General features: G+C 57.9%; 1 protein-coding gene across 2 annotated transcripts; it reads right to left on the reverse strand.

The window, feature by feature from the left end:
* Positions 1 to 210: 210 nt before the first annotated feature.
* Celsr2 (cadherin, EGF LAG seven-pass G-type receptor 2) lies at positions 211 to 26,474 on the reverse strand. 2 transcript variants are annotated; one of them, XM_013031910.1, is made up of 34 exons: positions 23,087 to 26,474; positions 18,204 to 18,851; positions 15,415 to 15,637; positions 14,922 to 15,037; positions 14,672 to 14,760; positions 14,248 to 14,405; positions 13,731 to 13,894; positions 13,432 to 13,557; positions 12,926 to 13,092; positions 12,352 to 12,639; positions 12,071 to 12,245; positions 11,706 to 11,847; positions 11,424 to 11,544; positions 10,810 to 10,993; positions 10,310 to 10,411; positions 9,392 to 9,486; positions 8,342 to 8,551; positions 7,628 to 7,811; positions 7,403 to 7,531; positions 7,120 to 7,300; positions 6,799 to 6,966; positions 6,574 to 6,700; positions 6,259 to 6,459; positions 5,799 to 5,973; positions 5,387 to 5,499; positions 4,894 to 4,973; positions 4,662 to 4,788; positions 4,454 to 4,576; positions 3,801 to 3,928; positions 3,221 to 3,309; positions 2,925 to 3,116; positions 2,574 to 2,744; positions 2,226 to 2,460; positions 211 to 1,898 (listed from the first exon to the last, which is right to left on the reverse strand). In XM_013031910.1, exons 1-34 carry the CDS (start codon positions 26,418 to 26,420, stop codon positions 1,871 to 1,873), a joined length of 8,793 nt encoding a protein of 2,930 aa, XP_012887364.1. In that variant the 5' UTR covers positions 26,421 to 26,474; the 3' UTR covers positions 211 to 1,870. The 2 variants fall into 2 exon arrangements, with proteins under 2 accessions (XP_012887364.1, XP_012887365.1); XM_013031911.1 differs by having other exon boundaries at positions 211 to 1,746; positions 23,087 to 26,420.

A 26,474-nucleotide genomic window follows, 5' to 3' on the forward strand; every position in this document is an offset into this window, starting at 1 on the left:
AACTGTTCCTTGGGAATGCCAGGACTGGGTGCTGTGCAGATGGAGCTTTGTTGGGAGCATTGCTGGGGAGGGCCATAGGAAGCCGCCTGTCAGCCAGCTGGTATCTGAGTTCCTACCATCTCCTAATGGGATCTTCCAGGCCCTGCTTGTGTTTTGCTTTCCAAAATCTGGGCCTCTCCCAGGACAGGGCACCATGCAGACACACACTACCTGCACAGAACTATTTATTCAGTAGTATGGGGATGGAAAAAAACAACAAAACTCTACCTTATTTACAGTTACAATCAAACTGTACAATCTGATGGTTAGTATCAAGTTAGCATCCAGCATCTTTGCATTTTTTAAGTCAAGTCATCAGTAGTAAAAACCAGTTAAATTTTTAACCCTTTAAAGGAATTGCTGAGGGGACAGGGCAGGGTGAGAATCCATGGCAGAAACACCAGAGGCCAACCTTCCAAGAGGAACAGGAATACTTTTTTTTTTCCTGCCCATAAGCCTCTTTTCTGGCCATGTGCTCTGGAAGGAAAGTTCACAAGTCTGGAATACATGCTTGGAAGGTGAGGCCAATGAAGGATGGTTGGCAAAACTGAGGGGGAGGAGAAGAGTTGCGAGGGGAAGGGCTGCTGGATCCACACCCCACCTGCCATGGCCACATCTGAGCCCCTGGGACTGGACACAAACCCATCCCAACACGTAAAGCAAATAAATAAAGATATATATATATATTAACTCTCTCTTCACAGGGGGCTGGGCTAGAGTGGGGAAGGGGCAATGTGGATCAGGACCTGGTCCTTGGAAGAAGAGAGCCAATTCCAGGAAGGGGTTAAAAATAGAACATGTCTCAGAGGCCACAGCAGGTCAGACAAAGTGGCATTCGTCTGATATAGAGGCGTGGGGGAGGGGACACCAGAACCCAGACTTGAAACGTGTGCTTGAGGCCCTTCAGGGCAACTGATCCAGCTCTGCGCCTCCTCTCTCCCCTCCTGGTCCCACCCCGCACAGCAAAGAAGCGCAACTTAACACATGACTGGCCTTCCCCCAGAGCAGGGGGCAGGCAGAAGAAATGAAGCACTTTGGGGTCAGCAAACTGAGCAAACACCTGGGCTGCAGCACATGGCTGGAGTCCCAGGAAAAGGAGAGGGGCTAGGGTGGCCATCCCCTGCCTAGGGGTGCAGGCTCCCCTTAAAACAGTTCATGCAGCATTTGGGGGTCCAGGGGCACTGAGTCCTTCTGCCTCCTGGCTGGACAGGGCTTTTCCGTTCCTGGGAGGGTGGCGGGGGCCGGGTGAGGGGCGCCCTTTGCCCCGCCCCCTCCACAGCTGAGGCCTGCCCGGTGCAGCCCGCAGGGTCTGACGCCCCAGGTGCATGTGGCTTTGTCCTTTCCTTTTGGTGATGGCAAATGTGGGGGGACAGGCCCCCTAAGATTCCCTCTCCTCCCAGAGGCACAGCAGATGGGAAACTGAGGAGAGGCTGGGAAGCTTCCGGGGAGGTCCTATCCTCTTTGGGAAGGGAAAGGGGAGTCAGTTTCCAGCGTATAAAAAAAATTAATCCCTGAAGTCATGAAGAGTGGAGATCCTTTTAAATTTTCCTTTTTTTTTTTTTTCCTCTTTTCTGAAAAACTTGGTCTTGGAGATGTTGGCCCCAGGGGTCCAAAGTGCAGTGAGTGGGGTGGAGGGGAGGGGCTTGGCACTAGATGGCCTTAGACCGGCGCAAGGCCCAGGCTCCTCAGATGGACGTTTCGTCGCTGCTGCGGGCAGGCGGGCAGGCGGCGGGGAGCAGGGGGGCAGGATAAAGCACAAGACAGGAGTGGGGCATGAGCGCTGCTGGGGAAGGGAGGGGAGCCTCGGGACGAAGGAACCACCGGCCCAGGGTTAATGCAGGAAGTTAAAGAAGAGAAATCTGGAGAGGCAGGAAAGGAGAGTGGCAGAAAAGGCAGACAGAAGGTTAGCTGGAGCAGAGGAAGACAGCGAGCAGCTTTCACAGAGAAGGAAACAGAAAAGCAGTCCCAGCTCCCTGCCCCCCCTCGGACCACCCTGGGCTGAGCCCACCACAGGAAGCCCCACAGGGCACCCTAGTTTCTGGACACGTGAGGGACATGGACCATGCTCAACCCATCTGAACTCCAACTGCCAACCACAGCCACCTTGGGGGGAGGCCCAGGGGCCGCTCTGTCCCAGCCAGGATGGCTGCAAGTGTCACCTTGGCCACCCAACCAGCCCCACTCACTCGGAGCCTGATGAGTCCTCGTCCACGGTGCCTGCCTTGATGCTCATGGCGATGGGCATGACCCCATTCAGCTGCTCCTGGAGACTCTGCCTAGGTGGTGGGCGGGGAGGGGGCCCCATCCGGCTGCCCTCACTGGCTGAGGAGCCCCGAGAAGAGCCTGTGCCCTGCTCCAGAGGTAGCCGCAGGAGGCTGCTCTTCTCGCTGATGGTGGGCAGACATTTCTTCTTGAGGATTCCTGGGGGGCCGGGAGGGTGGATACCATAAGGCCCCAGTGGTGGGGGGGGCATCCTATAGGTCTGCAGTGGTCCCTAGCAGGGCAGTGGGGATAGCTGGAGGAGCTCCACTCACCTTTGTGTGGCTGGGCAGAAGGGCCCGGCAGGGGGCCCAAGGTCCCTTCCCGAGACAGGGCATCTCCATTCTCCCGTGGCCGTTCCTCAAGGGTCCCGCTGCCAGCACTCTCCTTTGCTGTGAATCCAAAGTCTCCTGGCCAGGGGACCTTCCCAGGCCCTGGGCCTCCATCTGGCAGAGGGGAGACGGGGGGGGGGGGGGGGGGGGGGGGAGGAGAAAGGAAGTAGATGAGCCCCAGAGAGGGGAGGCGGCTAAATCAACCGCCTACCCGAGTCCTGCTCCCCGGGAAGTCCAGGCCTCTCTAGGGCTTCCACTTCCCCCCATAAGGCCAGAGCCCTGGTGTCAGCCCACCCTTGGGGGTACTGTGCAGGGCCAGTCTCTCGGCTCCAGGACCGATCAGGCTGTCCCAGCCCTGCTCTCCAGGGAAAGTGGCCTCCTCCTCCTCTTCTTCCTCCTCCTCACTGTCTGATGAGTGGGTAGAGGCATAGGAGCCACTCTGGTCATCTTCCAGGGACAGGTCACTGTCAGAATCCGTGTCGGGATCTGGGAGGTCAGGGGAGGATCATAGTTGGCCCACCTACCTCGGCACACCCACAGCAAAAGCCAGGCCCCTGCCCAGCTAGATGGCCAGGGCCTTCCATCCTCACCATGCTGTTGGTCTTGACCTTCCAGGAACAGGCCACCTGGGTCTCCCAGGCCAGGGGGCCCTTGGCCAGGGTTCAGTGTAGACTCCTCCCTAAGAGAGTAAGATTGTGCTAGAGGGGTCAGTGTGGCCTCTTACCTTCTATCCCCTTATTTTTCTCTCCCCTTGGATTCTAGTTCCCGCTTTCTGTCGTGTGTGTGTGTGTGTGTGTGTGTGTGTGTATGTGCGCTCACGCGCGCGTGCCAATATAAGGACTTGAACTCAGGGCTTGGGTACTGTCCCTGAGCTTTTGTGCTCAAGGCTAGCACTCTACCACAGTTCCACTTCTGGTGTTTTGGTGGTTAACTGGAGAGAAGAGTCTCAGGAACTTTCCTCCCCAGGCTGGCTTCGAACTGTGATTCTCAGATCTCAGCCTCCTGAGTAGCTAGGATTACAGATGTAAGCCATCAGCGCCTGGCTGCTTTGTGTCTTTTACAGCTTCTACCTCAAGCTGCTACCTGTCTTGGCCACATTATGTCCTAGCATCTGGCTGGCCCAGGTCCAGCATGCCTGGTCCTCCCTTCCCTCCCGTCTCCAGGGCTCACCTCAGCAGGAAGGGGATGTAGCTGGGCTGGCTCTTGCATGAGCGGCTGGCACTGTGCAGTGAGCCAGCTGAGTCTCCATAGGGCTGGTACAGCCGCCCGTCTGCATAAGGGCTGGGGCAGTTATAGGACTAGGCAGAGGACAGACAGGTTGACAAATAAGGGAGAGAAAGGTGGGCCCAGGCTAGGAAGTGGAAAGGCACAGGGAGCTTGCTCTAAGTCCTACCCGCTGTATGCCCATGTCTTAAAGGGACAGGCCCCACATCTTTGGGCCTGGTATTGGCTCCAGCTCTGCAGGAGCTGTTCACCTCTGCACCTCCCAAGTACCCTGGATTTGCCGAGGAAGAGGGCTTTTGTTTTTTGTGTTTTTGTTTTTGTTTTAATGCTGGCACCAGGAATTGTCTCCTGAAAGTATTCTGGGAGGCAGGAAATGTGGAAACTTCATGAATGATTCTCAGGCACAGGACATTTGTTACTTGCCTTTGTCCATGACCCCATTTTCCCCCAAGCAGAATCCTACCTCGCTATCACAGTATCTCCTCCCACGACCACACCTAACATCTCACCCCTCCTCCTCCTTCCAGGAATTGGATAGGGGAAAGAAAGGAAGCCGACAAGTATAGAGAATAAAGAGGCTCGGCCCAGGGTGTCCTCACCGAGGTCAGGGTGGACTTGGTGGTGAGAGCTGGGTCAGGGCTGGGCTTGCGGCTACAGGCAAACTTGAGTGCTTTCCGGACCTCCTTGCTAAGCACCACGTAGGAGAGGAAGATGAATGGGCCCTGGCAGGAGAGGCAGCAAGAGTCTGGGCATATTCAGTCACTCCTCAGCCAAGCTCCCCTCCCTCAGGAAGGCCAGGCCAGGTACCTGGACACAATTGCAGGCAGCAAAGAGGTAGTGGAAGAGGAGGGTGTCACTGTTGACAGACAGCAGTGCCAGCAGCCATGCAGCACTCAGCAGCAGAAGAACAGCAAAGGAGGGACGCAGGCCCGAGCTGGGGGTGGGGTGGGGGGGCAGGGCAGTGTGTGAGACCACCATGAGCCCCCCCCAACACAATACACAGATGCCTTCCCTGTGCCCCAGGCACCCCCATACTCACACAGGGCCTTTCTTCTCGAAGCCCTGCCGCTGAGCAGCACAGGAGGCCCGGGCCGCCAGGATGTACAGGAAGACACTCATCTGGGCAGTGGAGAGAAGCATGAGAGGACCAGCGGGGACTGACAGCTCCAGTCCTTCCCTCTGGGGCCCAGCAGCTTCCACGCTTCCTAAAGCAGATCCAGCCGGTTGCCAGTGCCTCAGACCTGTAATCCCAGCGACTCAGGAGGCTGAGGTCTGAGGATCATGATTCGAAGCCAGCCTGGGCAGGAAAGTCTGTGAGACTCTTATCTCCAATTAAGCACCAATTAAGCTGGAAGTGGAGCTGTGGCTCAAGTGGTAGAGTGCAAGCCTTGAGCAAAAAAGCTCAGGGATGAATTCCAGGCCCTGAGTTCAAGCCACACACACACACACACACACACACACACACACACACCTCTAAAGGGGATCCAGAGAGAGACTCAACCAACTCACCTTGGCTCACTCTCAGTACTTACCGAAACAGCGAAGGCCACTGGGCCAGCAAAACTCCAAATAAGCGTATCATAGATTGAAAGCCAGCAGAAGTCAGGATTCCCATAGCCTTCAGGATCTAAGCCCACAGCCAGACCTGGAGTGTGCAGACAGCAGCAGAGGAGGGTGCTCAGAGCACAGAATGCAGAACCCTGGACTCACAGGACAGACCTGGAGCATGTGGAAGGATCTGATGTCCATCTACCCATTCCCTTCTCCCAGAAGAGGACCCAACTCCTACACGGGGGATCGGGGCCTGGGTTAAATCAGGACACCTGTGAATAACTTGTCCTGGTACAGAAGGATGTTAGTCTCAGCCTGTGGGCCATGAGTAGCATGGTGGAAGATGTAGGCCCCCGGATGTAAAACCTCTGGGCCAGGAAAGTGGTGAAGTACCTGTGATGAAGGCCGGCACACCCCAGCCCAGCATGTAGTAGAAGCGCATGGGACCGGCGTTGACATCTCGCACCTCTGTGAGCGCCCGGTACAGATGCAAGGCTTCCAGAAGAGCCCAGGAGAAGGTGCAGAGGTACAGGAAGTGCAGCAGGATAGCAATGACTGTGCAGGCAAACTGAGGGCAAGGCCACTCATCAGTGACCAGGACACAGCCAATGCAGGGGCTCAGCTCAGGTCAGGCAGGGGCAAGTTTCAGAAGCCTGGGTCAGAAGGAGCGCTAGACACTCAGTGGGGTGCTGGAGAAGAGGGCATTGTGGCCCACGCACTAGCCTGGGCTCTTGATCAGATTCGCTACTGTCAGGGCAGGGATGGGGCCTGGGTTGGAGTAGGGGGGAGTGGGGGTTATCAAGGAGTAGGGGCAGCAAGTTGAGCAAATCTGTAGGAGAGGAGGGCATCTTACAGGGAGGTCAGCCTGGTTGATCCCCAGGAGGAAGACCAGCTGGGCTAGACCCAGGGCAGCTGTGAGGTTGCGGCGGATGCCATGTTGGTTGGAGCGCAGGGCACGAAGGAGCGTGAGGAAGAGGAAGGTGAGCAGCAGGGCGGCCAAGGTGACCCCAAGGGCTACGTATGTCAATGTCTTCAGTGGCAAGATCTCCCCATTCTGCAGAGTGGGCGTCAGGAGGATGAGGAAGGGCAGTGTCTAAAGAGCCAGCCTAGTGTCTAGACACCCGCCCACAGCTCCCAGCCGCCCCTGCCGCCCCTCCACGGGCCCCACCTCCCGACGGGACACATCCATGAGCACGGCAAAACTTGTCATGTGGTTACACTGGCAGCTGACGTGGCTCTCATTTCGAAAGACTACTTCGCAGCCTCGGGCTGACCAGCCACCTGTGCCGCTGACCCTGCGGAAGGACGGGAGGGAGGGCAGGAGGATGGGCTGCTGGGGTGTGGGGGGGAGTGGTGGGGGCAGAGGCTGGGGGTGGGCAGCACAGGCTCTCACAGGATCGAATGGTTCCAGAAAACACAGATGGGCTTGGTTCGCTCCTCTGTCTCGAGCAGCCGGAACTGCACAGTGACTGGCTTGTCCAGGGCGCGTGGCAGTAGCTCCTCGTCATCGTGAACGCTGATGCTCACCACAGGTGTGTTGATGACCGGGCGCTTAGGGACTCTGATGGGAGGCAGGTAGGGGCATAGTCGCCATGACAACCAGGTAACCAGGAGACACCCTCATCACTGGGAAATGCCCTACTCCTGGTCCCTCCATACCTAGCGTTCACCTGCCTGACCTCAATCTCCACCTGCCCTGTCCCCAGCTGCTCACCTGAGGCTGCGCTTGTCTGGGTCATAGTTGTGGGGCAGCAGCCCAGCCAGGGTGCGGTAGATGATGACGCTGGCCACAGCCTCCCCATGGCTCAGCTCTGGGTGCCGCCGCTGCCTCCGCGCCAGCTCCTCCTGCTCCTGGGCCTCCCCAGCACCAGCAGGCCTGAGCACGGGGGGGATCTCTGGAAGAGGGACATTGCCACACTCAGCCGGGCCCTGTCCCTTGTAGGCCTGCATGGATGCCCCCCAGGGCCAGCCCTTGACCAGCCCATGCCCCCACTGACCTCTGAAGACAGACTCGGGCAGAATGACTGTTGTTTCGAGGTCCGGCGGCCGCTCCCCACGCAACGCCTCGTAACGTGGCAACTTGGCCCCGGCGAAGTTCCCCTTGTCCAGACGCACTACAGAGATGACTAGGACCCGGCGTGGCCCCAGGTCAGCCCCCAAGGGAGGCCACCCCTAGAGTAGCTCCCACCACTCGCCCTTCCCGGCCCAGGCAGCAGCCTCACCAATGTTGGGCGTGACGATGGTGAAAGGGCTGAGGTAGGTGTAGCGCATATTCTGGGCCAGGGCGCTGGCGTAGGCCTCGTAGTGCTGGAGCAGCCAGGCCGTGCCGCCCTCCGTCTGCTGGATCAGCTCCCAGTGCCGTCTGTTGGCTGCGTCCAGGAGGGCACTGCCCACCCGCAGCAGATTCTGGGGGGTGGGCATGGTCACAAGTGGCATGTGCTCACAGCCCACACTCGCCATTCATAGCCTACACCGAGTCCCCAGCCTGTGCTGGGCTCAGCCTTGCTCCCCACCAGCCCTGACTCTCAGCCCCTCCCCCTGGGAAGCCCCCCACACCACCCCCCCTGCCTACCCATCAAGGATGCTCTACTCCTAATCCTTCCTCCTCTTGATCTAAATAAGAGCTCCAAGCTGTGTTTCCCATGCCCCACCCTCTGTGTGCCCTGTTGATTCCCAGAGGAATCAGCCCTGATACAGCAGCCAAGTCCCCGGGCCAGCCTGCACCTCAGGACAAACAGTCCTTTCTATACCACTTAGATATGATGCGGGCTTGAAGAGGTTCTGAGACCCCCGTGTGCTGAATTACCACTAGACAGGGCCTCATGGGAGCCTTGTGCCTGGGGAGTGTCCCTCCTCTTTCCCAAAGACTGCCAAGAGCAGTCACACTCACCATCACCCCCACCCAACCAGCCATCCTGGCCCACTGCAAGTCCCACCTCAGTGAAGTGGACATCCTGCGTGGCAGACAGCCCGAAGCCCCGCTGGGCGCTCTCGTGAGCCAGCAGCCGTGTGGCCAGCTGGTAGGCCACCTTCACGTCGCTGCCGAAGTAGCCAGCCGTGTGCTGGGTGGCGTTGCGCAGGAGCAGGGCCAGCCTCTGGGAGCGTCCTGAATCTAGGCCAGACTCATTGCGCTGCAGCCGCTCGGCCTGCACGGGAGGGACAGAAGGCCAGGGGGCAGTGACGGAGGGTGAGAACTGGAATTCTGGAATGCCTCAGGAAGGGAAGAGAAAAGGGCTGCCTCCCCCCAAAAGAAACAGGGACTGGGATTCCAGAATCCCCTTTCTCAAAGATGGGGGTATGAAGCTGGGCACCAGTGGCTCACTCCTGTAATCCTAGCTACTCAAGAGGCTGGGAGCTGAGAGGCTATAAGGTTTTTGTTTTGTTTTGTTTTGTCAGTCCTGGGGCTTGAACTCCGGGCTTAGGTGCTGTCCTTCAGCCTCTTTGTGCTCAAGGCTAGCGTTCTACCACTTGAGCCACAGCACCACTTCTGGCTTGATTGCTTGCTTTATTTATTTATTGTGTCGATCATGGGGCTTGAACTCTAGGCTGGGGAGCTGTCCCTGAGCTCTTCAGCTCACGGCTAGTGCTCTATCACTTGAGCCACAGCACCACTTCTGGTTTTCTGGTGGTTTATTGGAGATAAGAGTCTCACTGACTTTGCTGCTCCAGCTGGCTTTGAATGGCGATCCTCAGCTCTCAGCCTCCTGAGTAGCTAGGATTACAGGTGTGAGCCACCAGTGCCCAGCTTCTAAGATTCTTAGCTCCATTTAACCACCAAAAAGCCAAAAGTGGAACTGTTGTTCTAGTGGTAGAGCATCAGTCTAGAGCAAAAAAAGCCAACAGACAGAGCCCAGGCCCATGTTCAAGCCCCAGTACCAGCTCTCCCCCTCCCCCCAACCCCACCCCATCCCCCTGCCAAAAGAAAAGCTGGAAGCATGAGGAAAAGGAGAGGAAGGAGATGGAGATGAAGAAGTAAGTGGACTTACGAAGCCCTTCAGCTCTGAGAAGGTAACCGATGTGCAATTGAAGAGGTTTGGGGGGAGCCACCCCCTGTGCTCATCACAGTGCCGCACAGCAGTCCCTGGGGGGAAGAAGCCAAGAGGGCTGGCCTCAGAGACACAGGAAGCCCTGGAGACCTGGTTGGGAAGTTCTGTTGGGTGCTAAGAGAGAACTCTAGGGTCAAAAATGTAGAAGTCTATAGAGTCATAGAGGACTCTAGAGCCAGAAATCTCCACCAATCAGTCCTGGCAAAGACTTTGGGGGCAGGAGGGTAGAGACCTTCTTAGAGTGCCCAGACGTCCCTGTCCCTCCCCAGCAAACACCTCATGTTCTCTGTCACTCTCTACCAGTTCCATCTTCTGCTCCCCAAGACTGCCTGCCTTTCATGTTGGCATAATTCCAGTGTTAGGAACTCTGTGTGATTCAACTTTGAATCTCTATCACCCAGCCTGCTCCCAGCACAATACAGGCATGTCAGCATTTCTGTCCAGAGTTTGGATGGCACAGGCACTAGTGGCTCATGCTTGTAATCCTAGATACTCAGGAGGGGGAGATCTGAGGATCAAGGTTCAAAGCCAGCCCAAGCAGATAAATCTGAGAGACTCTTATATCTAATTAGCCAGCAAAAAGCTGGAAATGGGGATGTGGCTACAGTGGTAGAGCATTAACTAGCCTTGAGCAAAAGAACTAAGTAAGAATACCCCAGTATTGTCATGCACACACACACACACACAATTAAATTAAATTTAAAAATAGTCTTAAGTTGTGAGGACTCTGGCTATCTTGGGAGATAGGACCTGGAGGGCAGGGTCCTGGGATCTGCAGCTGAGGATCTCCTGACCCCATTCCAATGAGTGGGTAGAGGCCAAGTTCTCAATAGCACCTCCTGGGCCTCTTATACCTACCAAATGAGCCTTTGGGGCAAGGGGCAGCAGCAGGAAGCCCAAAGCGTGTGCGAGGCCACCAGATCCCAGCCTCAATGGCCCGTGGGCAGCTGTCATAATTCACTGTAGGGAAGAAAGAACATGGGATTGCCGGGCGCCAGTGGCCCATGCCTGTCATCCTAGCTACTTAGGAGGCTGAGATCTGAGGATCGCGGTTCAAAGCCAACCCCGGGCAGGAAAGTCTGTGAGACTCTTATCGCCAGTAAACCACCAGGAAACCAGAAGTGGTGCTGTGGCTCAAGTGGTAGAGCACTAGCCTTGAGCTGAAAAGCTCAGGGGCAGCGTTCAGGCCCGGAGTTTAAGCCCTACGACCGACCCAAAAAAAAAAAAAAAAAGAACACGAGCTCACCAAGGAACAGCTCTGTATGGGTGCCCCAACCTTCCCTCAGCCTCCCCACACTTGTTGCTAGCCTGGCTCCAGAGCTCCCTGGAGCTTGGAGTGCCCACTCCAAGAGCCTCACCTTCACATCCATTGGTGGTGACCTCAGCAAAAGGGTTGTCACAGCGATCACACTGGCGCCCGATGACACCAGGCTTGCATGGACACTGGCCGTCCTCAGAGTCACAGACTCGGGACAAAGAGCCTGTGGGGTAGCAGTCACACAGGAGGCAGGTGGGACTTCCAGGGGGCCGATAGTGGTTCTCCTAGGAGCAGGGAGAAGGAAGGGAGTCATTGGCTCAGGCATCTTTCCTGGATACTCCTAGATCCTGTCAGCTACAGGCTGTCTGGAGAGAGGCTGCCTGAGCTCAGGTCCCCTTGGCATGGATGCTCACAAAAGTTAACAACTGGCAATGATTTCCAGTGGAAGCCATTGGTGAGATGCCAAGCAACCAGAACAGGCTGCAAAGTTCCTGTAGAGCCAGCCCAGGGCTCACTGGGTAAATACTAGTCCTGTCCTGGGCTCCACTGCACCCAACACAAGGACGAAGAGCCAATTTCCCTGCCCACCAGCACACAGGCAACAGGTCTCAGGGTCTCTGCGGGAATCCCCATCTCCATCGCCCTCCCTCCAGGGTCCAGGAGCATAGAGAAGAGACCCAGGTGGCCACTGTGGGACTTTGTGGGGGCCGTCACCTTGCAGTGGCACTCGCCGCTTGTCTTGTTGCAGTCTGGGTCAAAGCCTTTGCTAACATCACAGTTGCATGGGCCACACGTGGGGTGCCCCCACCAGCCGCGGGGGCAGGGCTGGTCAATCCTGCAAAGAGGCCCGGGCAGCGGTGAACTCCCTCTGCTGCTCTCACCTGGTGCAGCCAGATGTGGCCTTTCTGACCCCAGCTGCAGCTCAGCCAGGCCCTCTGACCCAGAAGGAATAGGCAGTGGCTGCTGCCTGCCACCACAAGCCCCTGGCCCACGTACCTGGTCTCGCAGTATGGTCCGAGGTAATTTGGGGGACACTCGCAGGTGTAGCCATGGGGAGCGCTGGGCTTGCGGGTACACACGGACTGGTGTTCACATGGATTCAGGTCACATACATTAGTGCAGTTGTCACCATAGTAACCTGGGAAAGAAGGACCAGAGAGGCTCACTCCCCACTTCTCCAGCAATGTCTTCCATCCAACTACCCTCGACCGCTTCCTCTCACTCAGCCAGGTAGTGTTGGCTTTTCAGAGTATGAGATGAGGGCTCAGAGGGGTGAGGGGACTGGACCCCAGGTGCACAAGAGTCAGAGTGAGACCCTTGGAACCTTGACACCTGCCCATTTTCAGGGTTCCCTAGCATACCTGGGTCACAGCTGCAGGAATAGCTGTCCCAGTCATTGCTGCAGTAGCTGTTAGCAGGACACGGGTTTGAATCACAGGGATCTGGCAAGCTACATCCTGGCTCCACATTGATGCTCTCCCCACGGCTTGAGTCCAGACTGCTAACACCCTCAGGTGCCTCACTTATATGTACACCCTGGGGGGGACAGGGGCAGTGTTGGCCCTTGGTGGAGCAGGGCTCTGGGTAGTGGGGTGTGGGGGGGAGAGGGATAGGGAGTGGGAGTATAGAAGGGAAAGCTCACCTGCAAACAGCCCCGGAAGCCACGGGCCACACCGCTGGCTGGCCCTGGCACTCCCCCCACAGTAATGTTGCTCAGGTGCAGCCCATGCAGCCTGGGGCCCAGGTTACCCTCTGCCTTCTGTTGCCCATAGTCAAAGGATAGGATGGCATGGCCAGGGCCCCCACTGGCTCCTAAGGCCAGCTGCGCATGATGCCAGTCACCATCGTTGGCTCGGCCTGGCTCCAGACGCAGAGAGGAGGCCTGGAGCCCTGTGCCCTCCACACTCAGCACCACGTGGCCCTCCCGGAGCTGGCACAGGAGGAAAGAAAGCCAAGTCAGCAGACAGCCTTGATTAACCTCTCTCCTAGCCCTTTTTTCTGGACCACCAAGCCCACCTGGCCTCTAGATGAGACTAGAGCAACACTGGGCCTGTACCCTGCAGGCCCAATAGATGGCAACATTGACCCACTAAACTGCTCCAGCCAACTTCCGCTCCCCAAGAAAAGATCCTGCCCGGTAGCTCTGTCCAGTCCCCTCGAGGCCACTGCAGCCCTAGCCAGGCAAGGGCAATGCCCCGCCACACCCTGCATATCACCTGTAGGGTGATGGTGCTGCGCCCCCTGGTGACAGCTTGCAGCAGGACGCCGTCTGCCTGGCGTGTGCGGAACATGAGGCTGAGGTGCCAGGGCTGAGAGATTGGCAGTGAGAGGCCATGCCAGGCCACCAGGCTGCTGCCCAGGAAGCGCTGGGGATTGGCCATTTCTGGGGAGGCAGATGGAGGGACAGTCTGAAGGGTGGAGCAGTGGGGTGCAGGGGTGGGGTATGACGCTCTGGGGTGGCTCCACGAGAGGCAGACCCACATCCCTCACCACCCCCGCCCTCCAGAGCATTTACCTGCCTGGGTCCCGCCCGCGTTGTGCCCAGGCCTGCCTCTCACTGAGCCCTTTGTCTCCCTCCTACCCGCTCAGGCCCTGCCCAAACACGCTTTTCCACCCACAGCCGTGCTCGTGGAGCCCTGCCCGGTGCCTGCCCCGACCCTGCCAGTGTTCCCAGACTTCTGACAGCACCCAGGCCCTGGCCTCTGACGGTCCCCCCTCCTACCCTGGGCACAGCTCTTGCCCCCAAAGCCCAGTGGGCACTCGCAGCTGAACGTGTCCCACTGGTTCACGCAGGTACCCCCGTTGTGGCAAGTGTTGCTGTCACATACGTTCTTCTTGGTGGGACAACCTGAAATGGAGAGAGAAGGGGGATGGCCCCAGGCTAGGGCTCCATTGAGAAAATCTATGGCGACAGCCGGCAAAGCCCTTGAGAAGACCCACATAGGCTACGATCCCCACTCCAGGTGTAGCCCCTCCTCCACCCTGGCTCCCAGCCTACCCCTTCCTTCAGCCCCCCCATACCAGGGATGGTGCCATTGTTGGCAATGAAGTCGGCCATGTCTACGTGCCGGCTGTCCACCTGTAAGTTCCTCATGCAGCCCACAAAGTGCCTCATTCGGACAGGAAAGCTCTCGGGCAGGTCAGGTACCCCACCCAGTAGCAGGGGCCCAGTGAGATCCAGAGACCTAGGAAAGCACAGGTGGTGAAATGAGGGTGGGCTCGGGCCTCTGAGTCCTCTCTGCCCATGTCCTGCCACCAGGCCTGGGGAAGGAAGGGCCTGGCAGGGGGGCAAGAGGCCTGGCAGAGCAGCACCAGGGGAAGGAAGGAGTTCTCAACACTCCCCACCCCACCACACAGCCCACAGTCCCCTGCTATCATTCCCGGATGCCGACCACTGCCTTGAGGGGCGCAGCAGGATTGAGCAGGAGCAAGGGGAGCCCCCATCCAGCTTGGTTTCCACTTTGGAACTCTCTAAATCCTCATCTCTTCAACTTGCCTCCCCTGACTCCCCCCCCCCCCAGACCTCTCCCCTGCTCACTTCTTGCTGCCGCCCTGGGTGCCCTGGGCAGCACAGGAGTAGTTGCCAAGCGCAGCTCCAAAACGCAGAGCTACTCCTGTGTCACAGCCATCCACAGTCACCACGGCCACCTTCTGCTCAGAGGGGCCCTGCGGGAGCCCTGTCTGGCCTAGTAGCGGCTGTGAACAGAGAGGGGCAAAGAGAAGTGGTAGGCAAGGGTCCCAGTCAGTTCACACACATGGCAGACACATGGAGCTCTATGGCACCTCTGTGTACGCTCACATCACATGAGCACCACCTGGTGGGATGGGAATGCCCCAGCAAAGTGGTGCCCTGCCCTCCCAGACCCTCCCAGCCAAGGTGCCCTGATGAGACCTCCTTAACGTGCTCAATGGCGCTCAGGTTGAAGCAAGCATGTGAGCCAAGCCCCCCCACACACACCCACCTTGTTATAGTATTTCAGCTGCACCGTGTGCCACTGGCCATCACTGACCCCTCCAGGAACGAATGGGGACACAGTGGTGGTTGATTCCCCTGCAAAGAACAAGGTGAGCTGGGACACAGGAAGAGGGCTGGGCAGTGTCCAGGGCTATGGCTAGAGCTAGGCCCGTATTTGGCCAGGAGAGCATGCGGATGAGGGTCTGGGAGACATGGGAATTGGGAGATAGGCGAGGATATGAGGCAATGGGTGTCACCTGCAGAGAAGGTGAGCTGGACCTGCTCCTGGATCACCTCGAGGGCCACAAAGTCATGCTTCTCATTGAAACGCCCATTATATAACAGCAGCCCATTGCGCTCCTTTGTGGCAAACCTGGGCAGGAGTGGGGGCAGGCGATGTGGTTACCCCATGGATGCCAGCAGCCCATTCACTTAACCAACACTCAGTCCTACCCAGGCTCCCACCCCCTCCCCAGGAGCAGACACCTCGGTCAAGACTTCAATTCATGGGGCTAGAACATGGAAGATGGGATCAAACTAGAAGCCTCACACCCTGGCTCCCTATCCAAGATGATGGCGGTGGGAGGGGGGACAGGCAGACCCTGGAGAAGAAGATGGTCTACTAGCAGTACACAGGCAACACGAGCCCACTTCTGCCAATAACCTGTCTGGCACTGCTGCTGCCTAAGCCCAAAACAGGAGGCATCCCAGATTCCATCATGCCCCACATCCCGGTGGCCAGACACTCACGAGAGGGCCAGTGTGAAGTGGAAGCGCTGGCGCAGGCCGCGGAAGGTGATGAAGGAGCGGGCGGGGAAGCTGCGTGTGGTCACCTGGCAGTAGGGCTTCTCGAAGTCCCCAGAGGGACAGTCGCACTTGAAGCCACCCACCAGCAGGTTGACACAGGTGCCCCCGTTCTTGCAAACACCAGGACTGCAACGGCCTGAGCGGGCACTCACCTCGCAGTGCTCACCTGGGTAAGAGGAAAGGCAAGGTGAGTACCAAGCCCCCCCACCATCCCATCTACTGAATACTTGGTCTTTAGTTGGTGATGCTATTTGGGGAGATGCTGGAAACCTTAGGAGGCAGTGCCTATTGGGAGGAAGTAGGACAACAGGGGTGTGTCTTTGAAGGCTTTCTTATGTCCCCTTCCTGTCTCTCTGCTTCCTGGCCACTAAGAAGTAAGCAGCTTTGCTCTACAACTCCCATCGCTGCAGGCCCACACCTATGGGGCTGACCATGGACTGAAACCTCTGAAACCTTGAGCCAAAATTAATGGCTCCTGCAAATTGTTTCTTAGATATATTTCACAGTGATGAAAATCTGACCAATGAACCCCCAGTAACATCTCCCATGGCTTCTTGTGAAATACTCCCCGACTCTCTCAGGCATCTCCACTTCCTGGCAAAACCTGGAACACGCCAACCCTTCCAGGGTACTCTGGTTGGCCTGCCAGGCCATTCTCACTGCAGCCAGCCCCCCACAAGTCCCTCAAAGCTCCCAGGCCTCTCTCCTTCCCAGCCCTCCCCCCCCAAGGGGGTGCTATGTGGATACAGGCCTGGCTGGTCCCAAGGCCCCAAACCCTGCCAGGAATAAATGGAAAGAGTGTTATGAGGACTGTACCAGCCCCTGATCCTCCCTCTCTGCAGCTTCTGCTACTTTTTGTCAGGCACCAAGATCATTTTCCTTCCCTGGGGATGGTACCTCAGATCCATTTGGATTTGTCTGAGTTATGGGATGGGGTCAGTGAGGAGGAAAGCCAGGACTTCTCCAATAATAAAACAAGGAACTTCTATCCAGAACCCTTAGGTCCAGACTGAAGACTCCTGTGCCCCTGGGCAATGCTGAGAGAATAGGAATCTGAACATGGGACAGATCAGGACTCAAGGGAGCTAAAAATTCCAGCAGCATCAGATGAGAAAATCCACCCCTTTCCCTCCTCATTCCCAGATTCTAGAGATAGGCTCTCAGCTCTTGTGCCTAGTGACTGGCTCTTGTTTCCATGGAAACTGTTGTTCGCCTACTCTTTAAACCCCCTCTCCCCATCCTCCTGGACAAAGACTCCCCTCCCCTCCCCCAAGCATTTTCCCTTCCCCCTCCCCCAGCAGTAGCAGGGAAGTCAGTCTAGCAAGTTCTGGGCAAGAAGATGCGGCAGGGAAGGTGGTGGGGCTGCCCACGCTGCTGGCAGAGCCAGTGGGCTTGGAGGACAGGAGGAAGCCTGGCAAGGAAGGAGAGCAGGGTGTGGCCCAAGGAGCAGCGAGAGCCTGCGGGGAGGGTCAGAGTGCAGAGTGGAGGCAGTAAGCATCTTTGGGAGAGCCAGGGGTGGGACGTGTAGGAGGGAGGTAGAAATAGAACCACTCTGCCTAGGGTGCAGTGTCCTTCTGGAACACCACCATCTCCATACCCTGCGGTTGCCCCCAGCTCCTCCATGCTTGAGGGGAAAATGTGTGGAGTCCTGGGAAGGTAGCTCACTTGGCTGTGGGGGAGACCAGATCTAGACGTAACCTCAGTCACCTCCTCAAATAAAAGTATATCCTCAGGATAAAAAGTATATCCTCAAAGCCGGGTGCTGATGGCTCACGACTGTAATCCTAGCTACTCAGGAGGCTGAGATCTGAGGATCGCTGTTCAAAGCCAGCCAGGGCAGGAGAGACCGTGAGACTCTTATCTCCAATAAACAACCAGAAAACCGAAAGTGGCGCTGTAGCTCAAGTGGCAGAGTGCTCGCCTTGAGCTGAAGAGCTGAGGGACAGCACCCAGGCCCAGAGTTCAAGCCCCACGACCGACAAAAAAAAAAAAGTATATCCTCAAGACCCAGCTTTTTCCATAGGTCAACTTAATTAAAAGAATCCCTACAACGAACTTATTTTTTTTTAAAGCTGGTACTGGGGCTTGAACTCAGAGCTTTGCGGGCTTGCTTGGCTTTTTCCCTCAAGATAGACACTCTATCACTTGAGCCACACCTCTACTTCTGGCAATGTGCTGGTTAGTTGGAGAGAAGAGTCTTGAATTTTCCAGGCTGATTTTTGAACCATGATCCTCAGATCTCAACCTCTTGAGTAGCTAGGATTACAGGCGTGAACCTATGGGCACCAGGCGACCACCAACGTTTGATCTAAGTAGATTCATTATTTCTGTGTGAAAGTTATGGAGGCCCAGAGAGGTTAAGCAGTTTTGTCCATGTGTGAACACAGCTACTATTGGCAAAAATGAAATACAAATCAGGAGCAGGGCTGACTATTGGGATGCCTCTGTGTGTGTGTGTGTGTGTGTGTGTGTGTGCGCGCGCGCATGTGTGTGTGCATGTGGGTGGGTAGGGGTGCATGCACACCGTGAGGGGAAGGCCCCTCACACCCCCACTCCTTCCTTGGTAGGCAGGCATCGAAGTGCAGGGAGAATGTATGAATGCTCGCTGGGGAGCGGAAGTCTATCTATGCTCTAGGAAGGAGTGAGGCGGCCATCACCATTTGCCCCCCTCCTCCGCCCCCCTGCACCCTCCCCGCGGCCGCAGGTCCCGGGTCCCCCGCGCCCGCGCTCACCCGTGTAGCCGTCGCGGCAGAGGCAGGTGTAGCCGCCCTCGCGGCTGCGGCAGCGCCCGTGGGGCCCGCAGGGCCGCGAGTAGCACAGGTCCACCTCGGTCTCGCAGTAGTCGCCCGTGAAGCCGGGCGGGCAGCGGCAGCGCAGCCCGCCGACGGGGTGGATGGGCCGGAAGAGCACGGAGGAGGAGGCGATGAAGGGCGCCGAGGAGTCGAAGCGCAGCACCGACACGCAGCGCATGTAGTTCTCGCACGGCTCGCGCAGGCAGATGTTGTCGTCGAAGGGCAGCACGCGCTGCGCCGAGATGGCAGTGAGCAGGCTGCGGTTGAGGTACAGGCGCTCCTGCAGGTCCTCGGACGGCAGGAAGGGCGGCCCGCCGCCGGGCCCCGGGGGCTGGCCCACCGACAGGCTCACGTTGAGGATGTGGCCCCCGGGCGCGTCCGTGTCCCGCTGCACGTTGAAGACCACCACGTGGTCCGGGGGCGTGGCCAGCGTGGCCGCCACGGCCTGGATGAAGAGCCCCAGCAGCGGGGACAGGAAGCGCTCGGGTGACATGTCCTCCAGGCGCAGCGTGATGCTGTGCGTGAGCATCTCGTCCGTGATGATGGTGACGCGCAGCGCGCACTGCGCCGTCACGCTGTGCACGCCATCTGCGGAGAAGGGATGCGAGGGGATGCGCGTGAGCGCCCGGCCTGGGCAGGCGGGGGCCCTGGGCGGGGACTCCGGAGCAGGAGCCAGTGGGTCGCAAATGCTGTCTCTCCCTCGCCCCCTCCCCCTGCACCTGCGTGGCGCCCACGAAAAGCCTGGCATAAAAGGAGGCCCAGTGACTCAGGTCACTGGAGGGCAGCACCCCTTGCAGGGGCAGTCCTGTTGGACCGTGTTTCTGCATACCTTCCCCCCCCCCCAGTTTCCCCGTTCTGAGGCGTGACACACAGGGGCTCAAACTCAGTGCCTGGGCACTGCCCCCGAGCTCTTTTGCGCAAGGCTAGTGCCTTATCACTTGAGCCCTGGCTCCACTTTTAGGCTTTTGGATGCTTCATTAGAGATAAGAGACTCACAGTCTTTCCTGCCTTGGGCTGGCTTTGAACTGCGATCCTCAGTAGTTAGGATTACTGCCTCCTGAGAAGCTAGGATTACGGTTGTAAAGCATGGGGGGGTCTGTGATGGGTCCCTGCCCCAGCCATGGGTCCTGCCCCCTTATACCAGAATCTGGAACAGGAGCTCCATTTGCTTACTTTTCCCCAAGGTCCAGAGCACTATGAAAGACCCACAAAAAAATCCCTCATGGTCCTGTCGCGCTTTACAGCGCAGTGCTCTCATAACCCAGACCCTGGTGCAGCTCGCTGCAGCAGAGTGGGAGTGAGCTGGGTCAGCAGGCCATCAGGAGCCCCTCCCACTCACACCCATGACTGCCTGGGCATAGGCCTGCTATCTCCATGGCAACACCCCACACAAAGCATTCTTCCCCGCCCAATTCTGGGTTGCTGCTGTGGGGACCCCACCCCAGGAAATCCACCTGAACCACCCACTTGTTCCATACTAAAGTCAAGGTACATGGGGGTGGTGGATCCAGTTAAGAGATGGGAGAGTCTGGGCGGCTTCCACCAGGAGACCCCAGAACCCCATTGGGCTGGTGTCTCCTCTGGCTCTACACCCTCTGGGTACTCATCACCCACTTGGCTCACCGCACTGCACCCAAGTGCCTACCTGCCATACCTTCGGGCGACACACTCACTTATAAACAACTAAGTACTAACGCATTTGCTGATGTCTCATGCCGCCCACACATCTGACGCTCAGAAATACCATGCACACCTGAATGTGCTTACACATGGGAATGGATTTGGTTTCCCTCAAAAGTGAAAGCTGGGGCCACAGGGGAAGGGAAAATGGCTTGGGAAGACTGTGGGAGATAATCATATATTTATCTAGGACTATGCCTTACACATAGTAGGTGTGCAGTGAACACTAAGAAGTTAATGAGAATCTATGCAGAGTATAGTAGACTTAAAAGCATAGCAGGAGAGGCCCCAGTTGGATAGAGCACATGGCACCCAAGCAGGAATGGGCAGGGGCCAGTTGCTGGGGCGGGGTGGAAACAAGAGAGGAATATGGGAATAGATTCTGTGGCAGTGTCACACCTACTGGAGGTGGATGGTGGATGGTCAAGCTTCCTGGGCAGCTTGCTTAAGCTGGGGCAGGCTGAAGCCAGACACTCATCTCAGTTATATTCCAAGCCCATGCAATCTGTCCTCCAGTCTCATAGCTGTGAGCCACCTGCTCTTGCCAGCAAACCTGCTGTCACTGATCACTTCTGCTCCTCCCACTCTGGTCTAGAAGCTCCTGCCTAGGCTGCTCCTTCCTATCTGATCTCTCAAGACACCAGCCCATAGTCCTCCATGCCTTCTTGAGCTTGCTGCACTAGGAAGCTTGTCCATCTACTATCTTCCTGCCTCCTCTCACTTGCTCTACAGCTGGCGCAGGGCTCTGATGCACCTGCCCAGAGATTTCTGGACAGGATATTCCTTCTAGGCAAGAAGTAACCCAAAAACTCCACACACAGTGCTCTCAATTCTTAGGGAAGGGGCAGTCAAGAGCAATAAGCAAGAAAAGCCTCACTGCCCCTCAGCCCTGGGAAAAAAAAAACCAACTCCTCCTTGTGTCTCCCCTCACCATTCCAGGCCCCGTCTGTGCCCCTCGTCCAGTGTGTCTCTGTTGCTTCCCATCTGGCCCACCATCTGCGGCCACCTGCCCCTTCTGCTATTGTCCCCACCGCAACAGCCAACCTACTGCTCTATCCTTCCTCCAGTCCCTCGTTCCTGCTTTGACCTCGGTCACCCCTCAGATTCATAGGCAGGGTAGGAACTGAGGTGGTGCCACCTTTCCCCTCCCCTCCCCCCAGGCTCTGCTGGTCTGGGAAACTGAGCAGGCAGGCCATAGGCAGGCACTGGTGTCCATCCTGGCAGAGAAAGGGAGCAGAAAGGCAAAGTTTGGGCTGCAGAGAAACCAGCCAACCTGGGCTGGTGCAGCTGCAGCCGCCAGGGAGAAGAGAGTCACTGAGGCCTAAACACCAAGATGGAACAGGGGAAGACAAAGGCCCAGGGAAAGGGCCCGCAATGGAGAGAGTGAGAGAGGAGAGACTCACAGGAGCTGCGGGAGAAGGCAGCGGAGAGAGGCAGTGCTAAAGGGCCAGCATGGGCAGGGTGGGAAAGAAGGAAGAGACAAAGAGCCTGAGAAGGAAAACAAAGAGGCGGTGGGCGTCAGTTCCCAGCCTCCTGAACTTTGGGGTTGCCTTGGTGACTGCCTCTGAGGGTCAGGGCTGAGGGGGAGGGAAGCTAGGACTGGAAGGCCAGCCCCAGCTGCCCTGGGTGCCACCCAGGACTTCCCCTCTAATCTAGGGGATTGCAGTCCGGCCTCTGCCCTGGCAGGGGGACAGAAGGCTGAATGGTGCTATTCTGTGCCCTGAATCTCCAGTGTCTAGCCACGTTCACCTAGAGCAGGCTAGGGATGGAGGGCAGGAGACAGAGGCTTCCTTCCTAAAGGCCTCTGCCTTTAGGGCCAGGCACAGATGAGAATGCACCCCCCAACCTCCTCCTCCTGGAGAGGAGGCCAAGACATCCTGGGCTGTTCTCCTTGGTCTTGGCGTCTCCCTGGGGCTTGGTCCAGCAAAGCATCTATTAGCAAGCATGGGGGCGGGGCAGGGGGGGGCTGAGTATTTGAAGGGGAGAGTAGCTAACAGTGAACCCCCCAAGAGGTTCCCAGGATCCCCAGATTCAGGGTAGGTGCTCAGTAACCTGGGTCTGGTCCCCTCTTTGCTTCTCCCCACCCCCCCAAAAAAAACTGATAGGAAAGATAGAACACTGTCACCCGCAGGTCTGGCTCTCCTCCCCTAGTTGTGTCTGGGAAGTGTGCAGGCTGAGCGCATGGCCAAGCAGCAGGAATGCCCAGCCTGAGTCCTGGCCAAGCTCCCACGCCCCTGGAAATCTGTCCCCCACCGGATCAGGGTTCTTGAAGTGGTCTGCACTGAAAGCTCGGCTGTCTCCTGGCTCATGTTGGTAACCATGCTCCATCTTGAACCAGAGATGGTCACAGACAGCAGGGACAGCCTGCCACCTAAAAAGAGCCCATGGAGAAACTAGGCGGGGGGGGGGGAGTGGACAGAGGACCCCAGCATGCCCTGACTTCACTGCAGCCCTTCCCCCCAAGTCAGACCCCCAACTAACTAAGGACTCTTGACAGTGGGGTCTGTTTGGACAGAGACAATGCGCTCTGGCCTGATTTCCTGCAGGAGCTCTGAAGGGGAAGCCAGGCCCGGCTCTTTCTGCCTGGAGGGAAAAGAATGCCCAGACAGAGTCCATGTCGGCCCATTCTGCAGCTCAGCTGGGAGCCAGAAAGGGCCAGAAGAGGACTGCAGGGTCCTGACCCCTGAACCCTGTGCCCCCTGCAGCCCTCAGCCCTGCCAGAGGCTGGATGAGATCACAGGACTGTCCTGTTGGTGGGCAGGGAGGCGAGGGGCCAGCTTGCTTCCCCTTATCCCGCCATGGTACCCTCTGCCCCTCCCCCAGCTCTCCTGGCCTCCCAGGCCTCCACGCGCCTTTTTTTTTCCCCCACAATTCTTGGCAGCCATAGCCAGGGCAGCCTCACAACACTTCCCCCAACACGTCACAGGCTGGTAGGCAGGGGGCAGCCAACCAAAGCAGCCAGCCCAGCCTGGGGCGGCAGACGGGGCCTGGACCAGGCTGGCCAGGATTCCTGGGGCTTCTTCCCAGGCTGGTTTACTCCCTTTGGGCAGCCACTGCCCTTAGTACCTCCGTAGACAGTTTTCTACCTCCAGTGGCTCCCCGAAGACCACTCCCACCCCAGCCTCACCTGGGCCCCTCCTTACCTGACACCAACACACTCATGATGGCCTCCAGTGGTCGGTTGTTATCCAGTGCCCGGCTCAACCTTAGCTCTCCTGTGGAGGCATTGAGTAGGACCAGGCTGAGTTCATTTCCTCGCTCAAAGCTGTAAGTCAGGCTGTCTGAGATGTCAGGGTCATGGGCAGGCACCCGGCCAATGGCGCCCCCGGGAAAGCTGCTCGAGCGGTTGGTGACGTAGTTATTGAAAAGGATCTCAAAGTTGCCCAGCACTGGTGGGTTGTCATTGCGGTCCAGCAGCCGGACATGGACAGTAGCCCTGCTTACCAGGGGAGCTGATGTGGCCTGGATGACCAGCACGTATTCAGGCCGGTCCTCGTAGTCTAAGTCTACCAGGGCAGTGAGCTCCCCAGAGAAGATGTCCAGCTGGAAGACCTCAGGAATGTTGCCCTCCACGATCTGGTACATGATCTGAGCATTGGTGCCTTCATCAGGGTCGGTGGCTGTGACCCGGGCCACGGCCAACCCAATAGGGCTGTTTTCTTCTACAAACACATCAAACTCATCCTGCTCAAAGACAGGTGGATTGTCATTCACATCCAAAACAGTGACTGTCACTTCCATGGGTGTGCGGGCTGGGGGCATGCCCTTGTCCACTGCATACGCTCGTAACACGTACTGGGCCACGTTCTCACGATCCAGCCTCCTCAGGGTTCGTACGATGCCTGACGTGGACTCCACAATAAAGTCACCATCTCCATCATCCCCTCCTTGGAAGGTGTAGAAGATCCGGCCATTGAGACCAGAGTCACGATCAGTGGCGGAGATCTGGAGGACACTGGTAAAAGGGGGCACATCTTCATAGATGCTCCCCTGGTAGGAATCCCGTAGGAACTGAGGGGCATTGTCATTTACATCATTCACCAGAATCTCCAAGTAGGTGGTGTCAGACTTCTGGGGGATGCCATTGTCCCGAGCAGTGATGGCCAGGGTGTAAGACACTTGGTCTTCATAGTCCAGCTCCGCCTGAGTGGTGACGGCCCCTGTGTCCGCATCGATGCGGAACTGGGGGATGCTGTCCTCCATGAAGTAAGTGATGCGGGCATTCTCACCTGTGTCCTCGTCCGTCGCACTGATGAGCACCACCGTGGTGCCCGCTGGCCGGTCCTCATTCACATTCACCGTATAGTGGGAGCTCTGAAAGACGGGACGGTGGGTGTTGGCATCGGTGACATTCACCACGATCTGTGCTGTGTCCTGTCTTGTGCCATCGGACGCAGTAACCGCCAGCACATACTGCCGCTCAAGTTTGTAGTCCAGCGGCAAGGCGAGGGACACCAGGCCACCACCACTCTGGCTGGTGATGGAGAAGCGGTTGCGGGTGTTGCCACTGGTGATCTGGTAGGTGATGACATTGTGGGCATCACGGTCCACGGCCGACACTGTCACCACACTGGTGCCCACAGCTGCATCCTCATTGAGCCGCACTGTGTACTCCGGTTGGGTAAAGGTTGGGTTGTTGTCGTTGACATCCAGGATGGTCACACTGACGCTGGCTGAGGCGCTGAGGGCTGGAACACCATGGTCTCGCGCTTCGACACCAAAGCTGTAGAAATCAACCTCCTCTCGGTCAAGCTCAGCAGCCACAGAGATCCAGCCTGTGCCATTGTTGATGGTGAAAGGGAAGTCATGCCCAACTCCAGCCAGACGGTATTCCAGGCGGGCATTGTCACCAGCATCGGCATCGATGGCCTGGACATGGAGGACCAGGTAGCCTAAGGGGACGCTCTCTAAGACAGTGGCCTGGAAGGGGGTGCTGACAAAGATGGGGGCATTGTCATTGATATCCAGGACTTGCACAGTTACCAGGCCAGAGACATTGGAGAGAGGGGGCCGGCCGCCATCCTGTGCCCGCACCCGTAGCGTATACTCCTTGGTTGTCTCATAATCAAGAGGGCTCACCACATCCAGAGCCCCAGTCTGGGCATCCAGATAAAACTGTCCCCGGGCATTGCCACTCATGATGCTGTAGTGTACCAGGGCGTTGCTTCCCTTATCTCGATCCGAGGCTGTGACTCTGAGTACCGGGGCTCCTGGGGTCACATCCTCCCGCACCTGGACCACGTAACGCTTCTCACTAAACTGGGGGGCATTGTCATTGTCATCCTCCACCGACAGAAAGACAGCAGCTGTGGCGCTTCTTGGACCCGGATCTCGACCCTGGTCACTCGCCTCCACTATCAACTTGTAGGACTCCACCTCTTCCCGATCCACAGGGCCACGGGTTCGGATCACCCCAGAGCGAGGGTCGATCTCAAATACTTCCGAGGGGTTGCCCCCAAACCCCTCCAGCAGGCGGTACAGGATGTTGGCGTTGGGAGGGGCATCACCATCTGTGGCCCTGACTGTGAGGACCTCATAGCCAACCTCCAGGTTCTCCCTGAGGCTCTCTTTGTACTCCTGCTGCTCAAAAACAGGGTCATGGTCATTGGTATCCGTCACCGAGATGGTAAGTGTGGCCAGTGCACTCCGGCGGGGCATGCCATGATCCTGCGCGGTGACCCTGAAGACATGGGTGCTCTTGGTCTCTCGATCCAGCTCCTCGGCTGTAGTCACAACGCCAGTGATGGGGTCCAAGGAGAAGAAATGGTTGGAGCGGCTATCAAAGAGGGCGTCCATGGTGTACTCAAGCCGGCCCGCCTCGCCCTCATCTGGATCGATGGCCCGTAAAGATGCAACAGAGGTGCCCGCTGGCTGGTTCTCGGGCACCGTGGCCTGATAGCTGGGAGGCTGGAACTGAGGGGCTGTATTCACGTTCCTTTTCCTGCGCCCCCCCAGGGCCTCTTCTGCCGGTTCCTCCTCCCCTGCCCTGAGCCCTGGGGCTTGTGTCAGCCTGCAAGACTGGCATCGCAGCCGAGGGGCCTTTAGGCATGGGTGCTCTTGGGGCAGGGTCAGCTTGCCCTGTGGGGACAGGTGGCCTCCGATGCCCAGGAGGCGACAACTCCAGGGGCAGCCTTCGGGGGCCGGTGGGAGGGGGATGTGGGCCCCAGATTCGGGACACCAGGCCCTCAGGCCATCGTGATGGGGCACCAGGTGGCCAATCAGCTCCGTGCCGGCATCCCTGCAGCGGCTCGTGTAAAGCCAAAGGTTCGAGGCCGAGGCTGGGCAGAGCCAGCCCACGGGGACACAGGCCCCCGAGGAGCCGCGTCCCCCAGACCCCAGGGAACGACAGGGCCCCACTTGATCTCCCCGTAGTGGCGGCAGCGGCAGCAGCAGCAGCAGCAGCAGCAGCAGCGGCGGCGGCAGCGGCGACGGCGGCAGTGGCGTGGGGAGGGGGACGCTGGCGGCCCGGCTCCGCATCTCTTCCCTGCTCCCCGGCCAGCCCGGGTCAACAGCCGCCGCGGCTCCTCCTCC

This window comes from Dipodomys ordii, unplaced genomic scaffold, assembly GCF_000151885.1.
Source record: "Dipodomys ordii isolate 6190 unplaced genomic scaffold, Dord_2.0 Scaffold146, whole genome shotgun sequence".
Classification (NCBI taxonomy): domain Eukaryota; kingdom Metazoa; phylum Chordata; class Mammalia; order Rodentia; family Heteromyidae; genus Dipodomys; species Dipodomys ordii.

Excerpts from the sequence above, each read along its gene's own strand:
- Celsr2 (XM_013031910.1), bottom strand. The coding sequence starts at position 26,420 with ATGCGGAGCCGGGCCGCCAGCGTCCCCCTCCCCACGCCACTGCCGCCG. Across the intron at positions 8,552-9,391 it reads TCTCAGAGCTGAAGGGCTTC|GCCGAGCGGCTGCAGCGCAA; the intron begins GTAAGTCCACTT and ends CCTCCCGTGCAG. Across the intron at positions 3,117-3,220 it reads AGGTCAAGACCAACAGCATG|ATCCCGACACGGATTCTGAC; the intron begins GTGAGGATGGAA and ends CTGACCTCCCAG.